Source organism: Physeter macrocephalus, chromosome 11, assembly GCF_002837175.3.
Source record: "Physeter macrocephalus isolate SW-GA chromosome 11, ASM283717v5, whole genome shotgun sequence".
NCBI lineage: Eukaryota > Metazoa > Chordata > Mammalia > Artiodactyla > Physeteridae > Physeter > Physeter macrocephalus.
This window is the reverse complement of record NC_041224.1, coordinates 97,636,012-97,649,348: the sequence shown is the minus strand read 5'-3', so window position 1 is coordinate 97,649,348 and position 13,337 is coordinate 97,636,012. Positions and strand designations below refer to the sequence as shown.

Below are 13,337 nucleotides of genomic sequence, written 5' to 3'. Positions count from 1 at the left end.
ACAGGCCAATGGATGAGTCTTTAATGATGAAATTTTAGGCCCTAAGTTAACAGGGTGAGGGAGATGTTTGAGGGCTGGAGGCCAGGAAGGTAGCCTGGAAAAGCCCAGGCTTCAGAGGAAGGCTGACAGATCCCAGTTCAAACCCAGCTTTGCCCTGCATTGGTTTAATAATCCTCAAGTTTCACAACCTGAGTCTGTTTTCTCATCTGCAAAATGGGGTTTTGGAGAGGATTAAATGAGATGATGTATGTAAACATTCAGCCTGATATCCAAAACAGAGTCCCTTCTCAATAGACATCCCTTCCCTTCCTTTCTTTGCCTTCTCATCCTCCCTGCCTTCCTGGTGAGGCTCTGTCCGTCAAAGGCTGGCTCTGGAATTTCTCTGCAGTGGCTTCCTTCCTGGTCCTCTTTGGAAGAAGGTGGCAATGAGAAGGGGGTAGGGAGGCCTCTAAAATACAGCCTGTAGACTCAGCTCTTACCTTGATGACCTGTTACATTCTGTGATAGGCATTATTATGGCTGTTCCCTCCCCATTCTGTTTCTGTCTTCTGAAGCGTTTGGGAGCCCTTTCAGGAAAAGGAACCAGATCAGAAGAGTCTATGGGTTTTGTTCATTCATTAACTCATTCATTTAACAAAGATTTTATGAGCTCTTCTTGTAGGCCAACTATTATACTCAGTACTGGCGATTGGTGATCCAAAAAAGACACAGTCTCTGTTTTCATGGAACTTACAGTCTAGTGTAAAAATAAACAAACATTAACCAACTAATCAAATAAATGTAAAACTGCAACTGTATTTAATGATCTGAAGAAAAGGTAAGAGGAGATATAGAATGTCCAGTGTGGGTGTGACCTAGCAAGTAGTAACATTTGGACTGAGTTCTGAAGGATGAGTAGGAGTTAACTATGTACAGGGGCCAGCAGGAGTGGAATTGGCAGAAGGCACAGCATATGCAAAGGCCCTGTGACAGGAGTTAGAGGGTGAGTACAAGAGACTAGAGAAGGTCAATGGAGATGGAACAAAGAGATGAGGGAAGCAAAAGCGAACCATGAGGCAGACAGGGTGGAGGTATCTACATAGGGCCCTGTCAACCATGTTAAGGAGTTTTGTCTCTATCCTAAGAGCGTTGGGAATAACTGCAAAATCTTAAGCAAGGGTGGTTGGGTAGACTGACGAGTTCAGATTTAAATTTCCAAAATATCACCTTAGCTATTGAATACAGAGAGGATCAGAGGGCACAGAAGTCCTGGAGGTCAGTTGGGAGGCCATTGCTGTAGGGCTTGACTAGGGGAGGTAGCATTGGTGATAGTGAGAAGTGGACAGATTGGAGAGCTATTTAGGGGGTAATATTTAACAGAAGTTGGCGATGGATTCGAATATGCAAACTTCATGAATGCCTACACAGGAACACAGACAGGTTCATGCATGGGGCCTCTCTGAGCATATTTCCTCATCTGTAAACTGGGGGTTGGTGAGATTCTGCATGAGCACACAACATGGCCCCAGTGAAGCTCGATGGTACACAAATGAGTTATGCCCATTATTTACAGTGTAAGCCTCCTTATTTACATTCTTCCATCTCAGCATTGCCCTGCAAGTGTCACTATTCATCAGTAAGTTTGCCCAAGATAAGGGAACTCAAGTTTCAAGATAAGATGTGAAGAAAAACCACCAGGACCACAGGGTCATATCAGGGTGGGGAAATAAAGAGGGTGCAGGCCTGGGCAGAGGCAAGGGTGTCTGCCCTGCTCTCCTGGTCTGGCCTGGGTCCAGTGGTGGGATAAAATAAGCAGCAGGCAGACCCCATCAGAACTCGACAGGATTTTTGTTTTTATTTTTATTTTTTAATTTTTCAGCCACATCATGCAGCATGTGAGATCTTAGTTCCCCCACCAGGTATCAAACCCATGCCCCCTGCAGCAGAAGTCTTAACCACTGGACCACCAGGTAAGTCCCTAAACATTTTTTTTTTTTTTTTTTTTTTTTTTTTTTTGCGGTATGGGGGCCCCTCACTGTTGTGGCCTCTCCCATTGCGGAGCACAGGCCCCTCCGCGGCATGTGGGATCTTCCCAGACCGGGGCATGAACCCATGTCCCCTGCATCGGCAGGCGGACTCTCAACCACTGTGCCACCAGGGAAACCCCCTAAACATTTTTATAATAAAAGAAAAGCATGTTCATTTTAGAAACATTTCTAAATTTTCTAAAACATTTAAAAATTCCCATAATCCTGACATACAAAACCACCACTGCTAGCATTCTGGCAAGTCTCTTTCTATTCTCTCTTTTTTTTTTTTAATGATTTTTAAAAAAATTTTATTTATTTTTGGCTGCTTTGGGTCTTTGTTGCTGCACGTGGGCTTTCTCTAGTTGCGGTGAGCAGGAGCATTCATTGTGGTGCACAGGCTTCTCATTGTGGGCTTCTCTTGTTGCGGAGCACAGGCTCTAGGAACACGGGCTTCCGTAGTTGCAGCATGCGAGCTTCAGTAGTTGTGGCTCACGGGCTAAGTTGCTCCGCGGCATGTGGGATCTTCCCGGACCAGGGCTCGAACCCATGTCCCCTGCATTGGTAGGCGGATTCTTAACCACTGCACTACCAGGCTATGCATATATATTTAACATAGTTGAGAAAATGATATATAATATATAATTATTTAGAAAACTTTAAAAACTATCATTATTATTCAAGAAATAAGTTTAACAGAAACAGACTCACAGATATAACAGACTTGTGGTTGCCAAGGGGAAGTGGGTGTGGGAGAGGAATGGACTGGGAGTATGGGGTTAGTAGATGCAAGCTATTACATATAGAATGGATAAACAACAAGATCCCACTGTCTAGCACAGGGAACTATATTCAATATCCTGGGATAAACCATAATGGAAAAGAATATAAAAAAGAATGTAGGGCTTCCCTGGTGGCGCAGTGGTTGCGCGTCCGCCTGCCGATGCAGGGGAACAGGGTTTGCAATGCAGGGGACACGGGTTCGAGCCCTGGTCTGGGAAGATCCCACATGCCACGGAGCAAATAAGCCAGTGAGCCACAACTACTGAGCCTGTGCGTCTAGAGCCTGTGCTCCACAACAAGAGAAGCCACGACAATGAGAAGCCCGCGCACCGCGATGAAGAGTAGACCCCGCTCGCCGCAACTAGAGAAAGCCTGCGCACAGAAACAAAGACCCAACACAGCCATAAATAAATAAATAAATAATAAATAAATTTATTTAAAAAAAAAAGAATATATATATGTGTATAACTGAGTCACTTTACTGTACAGCAGAAATTAACACAACATTGTAAATCAACTATCAACTATACTTTAGGGACTTCCCTAGTGGTCCAGTGGTTAAGAACCCACCTTCCAATGCAGAGGACACTGCAGGTTCAATACCTGGTCGGGGAACTAAGATCCCACATGCTGCGGGTCAACTAAGCCTGTGCACTCCATGCGCCACAACTAGAGAAGCCTGTGCACCACAACGAAGAACCCACACACCGCAACAAAGACCCTACTGCAGCCAAATAAATAAATATATATTTTAATTTATTTATTTTATTTATTTATTTTTGGCTGAGTTGGGTCTTTGTTGCTGCACGCAGGCTTTCTCTAGTTGCAGTGAGCAGGGGCTACTCTGTTGTGGTGCGCGGGCTTCTCATTGCGGTGGCTTCTCTTGTTGCGGAGCACAGGCTCTAGGAGCGCAGGCTTCAGTAGTTGCGGCATGCCGGCTCAGCAGTTGTGGCGCACAGGCTTAGTAGCTCCGCAGCATGTGGTATCGTCCCTGACCAGGGATCTAACCCGTGTCCCCTGCATTGGCAGGCGGATTCTCAACCACTGCGCTACCAGGGAAGCCCCAAATAAATATTAAAAAAAAAAAAACCTATCGGGACTTCCCTGGTGGCACATTGGTTAAGGCTCCAAGCAGGGGGCCCAGGTTCAATCCCTGGTCAGGGAAATAGCTGCCATGTGCATGCCACAACTAAGAGTTTGCATGCCACAACTAAGGAGCTGGTGAGCCACACCTAAGGAGCTCACTTGCCACAGCTAAGACCCGGCCCAACCAAATAAATAAATAAAATGTTAAAAAAAAAAAACTATCAATACTTCAATTAAAAAAGTTTTTAAAAAGACATGTTCATTGTAGAAAATTCTAAAATATAGATATAAGAAGTATAAACGATATGTTTGGTGTATTTTCCACTTTTTATATAGAGTTACTTATTTTGGATTTTCACGAAATTGGATCATTTTGTAACATATGTGTGCTATTTTGTAACTTATATTTTGAATACTCTTTGTGTCATTAAGTAATTTTATACACATCTTTTTTCAACACTGCAGATTTTCTCAAAATTTGGACCATGACTCAGAGTAAGAAATTCATTTAACCTCATGACACACACACATACAAACACAAAATGAAAATTTCTTATGAAGCAAAACTTACCTTTATTTTTTCAAGTGCTGACGGCAAGTCACTTTGCTTTCAAGACTCACTAATAGTTTCCAACCGGTTCTGTTAGAGGCAATTCCATGATCTAGTTACTCAGTCCCCTGCTGTTAGATATATAGATTGCTACCAATTTTTTTGCCATTACAAATATTGCTGTTCTGAACATCCTTGTAACTATTCCTTTTTTTCGCATCGCATGCTTCCCACCCCCACTCCCCCCTCCCACACTTTAGCGGATTTTCTAGAGGCAGAACTACAAGGACAAAGGAAGTGTGAACTTGTAGGGGAATTTGATGTTATGACCATATTAGCTCCCTGAAAGGTTGTACCAAATAAACTGTTTATAGTTTGAGACCCTAATTTTTTTAGTATGTTAGTTTTATATTGCTGCATAACAAATTATCCCCAAATTTATCAGCTTAAAACAGTAGGCATTTATTATATCACTGTTTTAGTTGGTGGCTTAGCTGGCTCTTCTGGCTCAGGGATTCTCAGAAGGATGCAAGCCAGGTGCGGGCCAGGGCTGTTGGCCAGACATCTGTTCCCTGCCATGTGGAGCTCTCTAGAGGGCTACTCACCACATGGCAGCTGGTTTCCACAAGAGCCAGAGCACTGAGGGGCGGGGTGGGGGTGGGGTGGATAGGCAAGACGGAAGTCACAGTCTTTTTTTTTTTTTTTGGTTGTCAAATAACCCTTTATTATTTTTCTTTGCAGTGCTTAACTAGCTGGGCATTCCACAGCACCACTGTGGATGTCATCTATGATGTCGTGAGGGTGGCGGCCATCAACATTGCAGCCCACAGACTGGATGGCCCCCAGGATCTCTTTAATGGTTCCAGAGAGTTCTTTAGCTAAAGATTGATGCCGCATCTGCCGGGCAATGTTGACAATCTCATCAAAAGTCATGTTTCCACTGTGCTTAATGTTTTTCTGCTTCTTCCTTTCTCTTGGTGATTCCTTGAGGGCTTTGATGATCATGGCAGAGGCAGAAGGTATCACCTCAATCTGGGCCTGTCGGTTCTGAATGGTCAGCTTCACTGTAATCCTCAGACCCTTCCAATCACCAGTTGCCTTGGCGATGTCATCACCAACTTTTTTTGGAGACAAACCCAGGGGGCCGATCTTGGGGGCCAGGGCAGACGTGGCACCGACTGCCCCACTGGTGCACCTCAGGTACACGACTTTGATCTCGTTGGGGTCGAACTTAGGCAGCATGGTGGAGGCAGCTGGTGTCGGATAAACCCAGATTTGGGACGACCAAAGAAAGTTGCACCTTGGCCTCCTCCGATCCGAAAGACAAAAGCAAGTCACAGTCTTTTTGTAACCTAATCTAGGACGTGACACCCCATGACTTTTGTTGTATTCTATTCATCAGAAGCCAATCACTAGGTCCAGCCATGCTGAAGGGGAGGAGATTACACACACAACAGCATGAATACCAGCAGGTGTGGACCACTGGTGACCATTTAGAGGCTATCAAACACGCTGAAATATTGTGAGCATTTTTTTTTTAATTTCCCAAGCAGCTATTTAACTTTTTTTTGTTGTTTTTTTTTTTTCGGCAGGCGGACTCTCAACCACTGCGCCACCAGGGAAGCCCTATTTAACTTTTTAAATATTTATTTATTTATTTATTTGCTGCTCTGGGTCTTCATTGCAGCACATGGGCTTCTCTAGTTGTGGTTCATGGGCTTAGTTGCGGTATGTGGGATTTTAGCTCCACGACCAGGGATTGAACCCCGGCCCCCTGCCTTGGGAGCAAGTAGTCTTAACCGCTGGACCACCAGGGAAGTCCCATGAGCATTTTGGACATTAGCAAAATTCTTCAAAAATTCCCCTTTGAGGGAATTCCCTGGCAGTTCAGTGGTTAGGACTCCATGCTTTCACTACCAAGAGCCTGGGTTTGATCCCTGGTCAGGGAACTAAGATCCCACAAGCCTCAAGGAGTAGCCAAAAAAAAAAAAAAAAAAAATTCCCCTTTTAGGGCTGCAGCAGTGTGTATCTGAGGGGCCTTGTCTCCTTTACATAAAGATTGAACCAGTGACAGCAGCCTTGCCTTGAAAAATAGTAATGACTATTTCAAGGGTCATTACTTTCCCCAAAATTCCTTATCAAAAATCCTTGGGCTTCCCTGGTGGGGCAGTGGTTGGGAATCTGCCTGCCAATGCAGGGGACACGGGTTTGAGCCCTGGTCCGGGAAGGTCTCACATGCCACGGAGCAATAAAGCCCGTGAGTCACAACTACTGAGCCTGCGCTCTAGAGCCCACAAGGCACAACTACTGAGCCCACCTGCCACAACTACTGAAGCCCACACGCCTAGAGCCCGTGCTCTGCAACAAGAGAAGCCACTGCAATGAGAAGCCCGTGCACCACAACGAAGAGTGGCCCCTGCTCCCCACAACTAGAGAAAGCCTGCGCACAGCACGCAGCAACGAAGACCCAACGCAGCCAAAAATAAATAAATAAATAAATTTTTAAAAAAATCCTTGACTCTGCATTATCAAGGGAATTAGAAGGCTTTTATTTAGATCATTAAAACTAAAATTTATAAAATTTATTTATAATCATTAGATAATTAAAACTAAAATTTGTTCTGTAAATATATTATCCTTCTGTTTCAGTTATTATTGCCGCAAAACAGTTACCCAAAAACTGGGTTCGCCTCTTGGTGGGTGCTGAGCCAACAGATACGATCAAGCCAAAGACTGGGAAAAGGAAGGATTCATTATTACTTGCAGTAAGTAAGGAGAACACCAGGGATCTTTCCCAAAGCAGCCTCTCACCGAACAGCAAAACTGTGGAAGTTCTGAGCTAAGGGTACATGCATAGTCATGAAGAGGCTTGAGCAGAGGAGAATTCAGCATAGAATTATGGCAAAGGTTGACAGAGTCCAAGTCTTGGTGGATTGAAGTCAGGAGGGTCAACATCATCATTCCGTCCTCCACCTGGGTGGGGGCCCTAGTTCCTGCTGAACTCAAAGACATATAATTGTGTATTGAATATATCCCTTGAGGAGGAACTAGGACTTTGTTTTATCACTGCACTATTGTTTGACTGCCTTCTCTGTTCTGACATTCCTTTGTTCCCTCAAGATCCTTGTTACTGAGACCTGTTTGAGGGCAAGCATTGTGGCCAGGCTTAGATCACAAAATGGCTTCTCTCTCTTTTTAAAAATTTGTCCCTGTAGCGCAGCTTGTGGGATCTTAGCTCCCCAACCAGGGATCGAACTGAGGCCCCCGGCGGTGAAAGCCCGGAATCCTAACCACAGCACTGCCAGGAACTTCCCCCCAAATGGCTTCTCTTATGTCAAGAATGCCATTCCTGATTATCTTTCTCCAGGGACCCGCTAACCTAACTGCTTACGAAATCACACCAAAATTTAAAGGCTTAAAACAAACACATTTGCTCACAATTCTGCAACTTGAGCAGGGCTTCACAGGTGTAGCTAATCTCTGTTGGTGCAAGTCGACTGGGGTAAGGATGCAGGATGGCTTCACGAAGCTAGTCAGCTGAGGTGACTGAGAGATAGCCAGATGCCTCTCTCTCCCTTCTCAGTCTCTCATCCTCCAGGGTCTTGCTCTCTTCCGGTGGCCTCTCTCTTCCTCAGGGTAGGCAAACTTCTTTACATCACAACTGGTTCTAAGAGGGGAAAAAGCAAGCCACAAGGCTGAGGCCTGAAAGTCATGTGGCACCACTTCTGCTCTGTCCTACTGGTCAAAGCAAATTAGGATTCAAAGGGAGGGGAGGTCCTGTCTACCATCTTTGATAGCCATCTTTGTAGACAATCCATTATACCTACTTACAGAAACCACCAGACCACCATCCAAGACAAGGCACTCAGTGTTTCTTTTCTAGTAGTGGTGTTAAGGACTGAATGTTCTCACCAAAACACCAACTCCTAAGATCAGTGGTTGGTACTGGTGTTATGGCAAATATGAAGGAAACCTGTAGCATAAACCTGGCTTTCTCTTTTCCAAGTTCATAGAGAGGGAGTGAGCCACGTGGTCTAACAAAAGAGATAACTTACCCAGACAGCTCTCCTTGGGCCTGCAATGTACAATTAGAAAACAATATCATCTGGAAATGCTTTGCTGGAAGTCAGGTCAGAATCACAGAAAGGACCCAAGATTGGCATTCAAGAGACCTGAAGTCTGGAAGTGGCCTCTGCCACATACTATCTCTGTGTCTCTGAACAATCAAGGACAAATCTCTGGGCCTCAGTTTCCTATATGTAAGGTAAAGGGCTTTAACTAAGGTCCCCAGTACCTCTGACGCTCTCTACCTCTCCACAAACCAAACTTTATGAATCCATCAAGAGGATAGCTGGTTCTGTACACACTGCTAAAGAGGGTCTTGGGGGTCACTGAGGATCTGAACAGGTGAAGGACAGATAAAGGCAGGGCTGGAGTGTTACCGAGTCCAAGCTCACTCTGCTGACCAAACAACAGGCCAATAAATCAGGAGACGAGCTGTTGAGGCAAGGAATACGACTTTATTTGGAAAACAGGCAGACCGAGAAGATGGCAGACTAGGGTCCCCAAAAAACCATCTTATCGGGCTTCCCTGGTGGTGCAGTGGTTGAGAGTCCCCCTGCCGATGCAGAGGACACGGGTTCGTGCCCAGGTCCGGGAAGATCCCACATGCAGCGGAAAGGCTAGCTCTACAATGGGAGAGGCCACAACAGTGAGAGGCCGGCGTACTGCAAAAAAAAAAAAAAAAAAAATCTTATCTGGGTCTGGATGCCAGTTTCTTTTATAGAACAGAGAGGGGGGAGGAGGTGAGGAAGTAAAGTAAAAAGGCCATTTATCTTGCAAAACATCTCCTCCTGTGGCCTGCATCAGGGAGGGGACATGTTAATTTCTTCTTTGCAGCCATTCACAGGTGGGCAGGGTCAGATTGTCTCCCTGTGAGCTGAACAAAGGCACTTTAGTTTAACATTCAGGCACAGGGGCAGGGTTCCCTAAGGCAGGCCATTATGTATGATTATAATAACAAAAACAATGAAAAGCAAAGGTTAAATTCAAAGAAACAAATCCAACATGGAGTCAAAATTGGCTCTTCCCTGGGGCTTCCCTGGTGGTGCAGTGGTTAAGAATCTGCCTGCCAATGCTTGGAGACATGGGTTTGAACCCTGGTCTGGGAAGATCTCACAAGACATGGAACAACTAAGCCCGTGTGCCATGACTACTGAGCTCACGTGCCACAACTACTGAAGCCCGTGAGCCTAGAGCCCGTGCTCAGCAACAAGAGAAGCCACAATAAGCATGCACACCACAATGAAGAGTAGCCCACACTCTCCACAACTAGAGAAGGCCCGCGCGCACCAATGAAGACCCAATGCAGCCTAAAATAAATGTTATTTTTTTAAAAAAAGAAAAGGCAGGGGGCACAGATGACTCCAGAGTGACTGGGACAGTGAGATCAGGAGAGAATATGGAGAGAGAAGCATTTGGGGGCTAAATATGATCAATGTGGAGGTTGTGATGATGTAGTTTTCTCTTCACCATGGAAGCATTCCATGCTCACTAAAGAAAACTTCGGAAATAATTTTTAAGCTAGGAAGAAGAAAATGTTACTTCGAATTCCCATCATTCAAATGCCATCACTTTCACCACTTTGGTGGACTATCTTAGTCTTTTCTTTCTTTCTTTCTTTTTTTTTTTTTTTTTTTTTGCGGTACGCGGGCCTCTCACTGTTGTGGCGTCTCCGTATATAGTTTCCTGCATAAAAACACTTGAAAAAGTACAGGTAATTATAGAACCCAAAAAAGAAAGTGACAGTAAAGCCCTTCCACTTCCTCCTCCCTCTGAGATCAAGGTTTTTTTTGCAGTACGCGTCCTTTTTATTTCCCCCAACTTTGAGTTTCCAAAAGAGCAGGGCCAACCAAACAGACTGCTGGATAGTGATTTTCCTCATCTTTTTTTTTTTCTCGCGGTACGCGGGCCTCTCACTGCTGTGGCCCCTCCCGTTGCGGAGCACAGGCGCCGGACACGCAGGCTCAGCGGCCATGGCTCACGGGCCCAGCTGCTCCGCGGCATGTGGGATCCTCCCAGACCGGGCACAAACCTGTGTCCCCTGCATCGGCAGGCGGACTCTCAACCACTGCGCCACCAGGGAAGCCCTATCTTAGTCTTTTTTCCCCTCGTGTGTAGGTTTTGTCTTCTGGATGTAAGAAGCAGCATAAAGTAGTGAGAAAAGTGTAGTTTTTGATGTCAGAGAGACTTGAGATAAAATTCTGGCTCTGTCACTTTTTTCAGGTGTCAAATGTTTTATCTGTATTAACTCATTTAACCCTCATACTAACCCTGTGAAGCCCCACTTCACATACAAGGAGGCTAAGGCACAGAGGGGCTAAATAAGTTGCCAAAGTCTACAACTGATAGTAAGTGGCAGATGAAAGAGTTAAACCCAGTAGTCTTGAATCTGAAGCCCACAAGCTGAACCCCTACACAGTCTTGCCTCCCACTCTTCACTGCGTGACCTTGATGGAGTTTAGTGAGCCTCTCTGCAAAGCAGGAACTATTCTCAGAGCTGTTGTGGGAATCAGAGATCACAGATGTCGAGTGTCTGGCACACAGCAGGCATCTCAAATGGGGGCTGATCATCACTTGAAAGTTTGTGTTTCAGGCAAGTTGAATCTGAGGTGAGGGTGGAATTTCCAGCTGAAGTCAGAATTCTAAGTGGAGTAAAGCAGTGTTTAGGTGCTGAAGCAACAGACTTGGCCTTCCTGGACTCCAATCCCTGCTCTGCCACCTAACTGCCACGTGACCTGACAAGTTCATTCACCTGTCTGAGCCTGTTTGCTCATCTGTAAAAGGGGAATAAAAATAGTACCTACTTTCTTGGTTTGTTTTGAGTATATGGGGCAATGCGTGGAAAATACATAGGGTTCGGGCATTGTCAGGGCTTAACAGATGTAGGTTTTTGTAATGGTGTATATGATGGAATGGAAGTAATGTGTAATGTGTAATGGTGTAATGGAAGTAATGATTAATCTGTAGTAATATTACCATAAGGTAACAGTCTCCTGTGTTAGGATTCTTGTATGCATAAGGTATTGAAGGAGGCAGGAATCAAATCTCAACAAAATCCTTTCTTTCCAGTAACTGCACAATCATATGCTTCATTCCTGGTGTACCATCATTGCTCTATGTTCCCCACTGTGCCTGGGACACTGGAAAAACCCAGAAAATCCAGAGAAGGGGAGACAGACCTCAGATTCCCACCCCCAACACTCATAATGTGGGCAGCTAGGGAATGTTGCAGTTTAGCCAGGAAAATGATTGAAGGGTTGGCTACAGGACCTAGTAGGTAAAGCTGCTCTTGATAAGAAAGTAGGAAGACCGTTCCCATTGGGCTGGGGTTTGTTAAGTCATCATGAGAAGGTGTGGAATCTCTTTTGGGGGAAAGCATTAATAGGACAAATCTTGCTCTGTAAAGAATGGACTTTAGGGGCTTCCCTGGTGCTGCAGTGGTTAAGAATCTGCCTGCCAATGCAGGGGACACGGGTTCGAGCCCTGGTCCGGGAAGATCCCACATGCCGTGGAGCAACTAAGCCCGTGTGCCACAACTATTGAGCCTGTGCTCTAGAGCCCGCGAGCCACAACTACTGAAGCCCGCGCACCTAGAGCCCATGCTCCGCAACAGGAGAGGCCACTGCAATGAGAAGCCCATACACCGCAAGAAAGAGTAGCCCCTGCTCACCGCAACTAGAGAAAGCCCGCACAAAGCAGCGAAGACCCAACACAGCCAAAAATAAAAAAAATTTTTTAAATTAAAAAAAACACCCGGCTGATCCGGTGTCTCCTCCTCCGTCCCCTCCCCTCCCTCAGGTCCCTATCACCCTCAGAGCTCAGGGGCACAAACTGTGAAGGTGACCCCCATGGGGAGGAGGGCGACGGTCCCTGGAGGGATGATGGCCGGGGCCCGCCTCTCCCAGGCTCAGGACTTAAGAAGGAGTTCTTCTCTCAGGAAATGCAATGAGCCTGGCTTCAAGGAGTCCATGGCTCTGTGAAGGTCATTAACTCAGCTACTTTGGTAAGCTGAAATTTCTAGCTTCCAAGGATGTTATTTCACTGAAAGAAAGCAGCCAGCTCCTGACCAGGAGCACCCCACGTGGTGAGAGAGGAGAGGGATTCTGCTGAGATGGGATCAACCCACCAAGGAGGCTAACAGGGACTCAGCTCCGACAGTGACCTGAATGTAAACGTTAGTACAAGATGAGGAAGGGCCTCAAACCAAAAGGAACCACTGCAGATCAAGCAGGGACGCCTGGCCACTGGAAATCTCCTGTTTCTCACTCTGACAGAAAGGAGGGCTTCCCGAGCTGGCAAAGGTGGTGACCACGGAGCAGGCATCTTGGATTCCAGTTACCAAAGGTACAGCCACGCAGTTTCTGGGATCTCTTCCTGCCACAAGATGGAAGTGATTTCCCGAGGGCTGACGACGACAGCGAGATCTTTTGCATAGGACTTTCCTGCATTTCTTCTCCGCCAGTCCCTTCCCAAGCGCCTCAGGCCTGGGTCTGGGAATGCCGGCCCGGACCGGAAAGGGAGGCCGGAGGCAGCCGCCCCAGAGCGCCCGACCCACCCTCGGGTGCCTGACTTCGCTGAAGCGTCTTCCTGACCTGTCCGAGCCTCCGGAAATAGGGGTGTACTTCTGGGGTGTGGGGAACCCCGCGAGGCTGGACTCGGTGTATCCAGCGGCCCGGGGCACGGCGCCCCGGCCTCTGAGCCCCTTTGGGCACAAGGCTGAGGGAGAAGGGTCGGGGATCCCGGGGATGCGGATAGGCGGTCCGGAAGCTGGGGCTGGACAGGCGCACCGGGCGTGGGCGGAGCCGGCGGCGCTGGGGTTAATGTCCGCCCCGCCCCGGCCGCGCTGACTC

At 46.6% G+C, this 13,337-nt stretch overlaps 1 protein-coding gene and 1 long non-coding RNA gene across 2 annotated transcripts; both read right to left on the bottom strand.

The window, feature by feature from the left end:
* Positions 1-481: 481 nt before the first annotated feature.
* On the bottom strand, positions 482-13,282 carry LOC112062675 (uncharacterized). The gene is made up of 4 exons (XR_002890854.2): positions 13,080-13,282; positions 7,864-8,092; positions 4,447-4,515; positions 482-566 (listed from the first exon to the last, which is right to left on the bottom strand). It is a non-coding gene; the product is annotated as an uncharacterized lncRNA (long non-coding RNA).
* On the bottom strand, positions 5,110-5,845 carry LOC102992961 (60S ribosomal protein L12-like). Its single transcript, XM_055088319.1, has one exon. It carries the CDS (start codon positions 5,665-5,667, stop codon positions 5,170-5,172), a length of 498 nt encoding a protein of 165 aa, XP_054944294.1. The 5' UTR covers positions 5,668-5,845; the 3' UTR covers positions 5,110-5,169.
* Positions 13,283-13,337: the final 55 nt, after the last annotated feature.

What these genes read in the sequence shown, in the direction of transcription:
- LOC102992961 (XM_055088319.1), bottom strand. Translation starts at nt 5,667, where the DNA reads ATGCTGCCTAAGTTCGACCCCAACGAGATCAAAGTCGTGTACCTGAGG.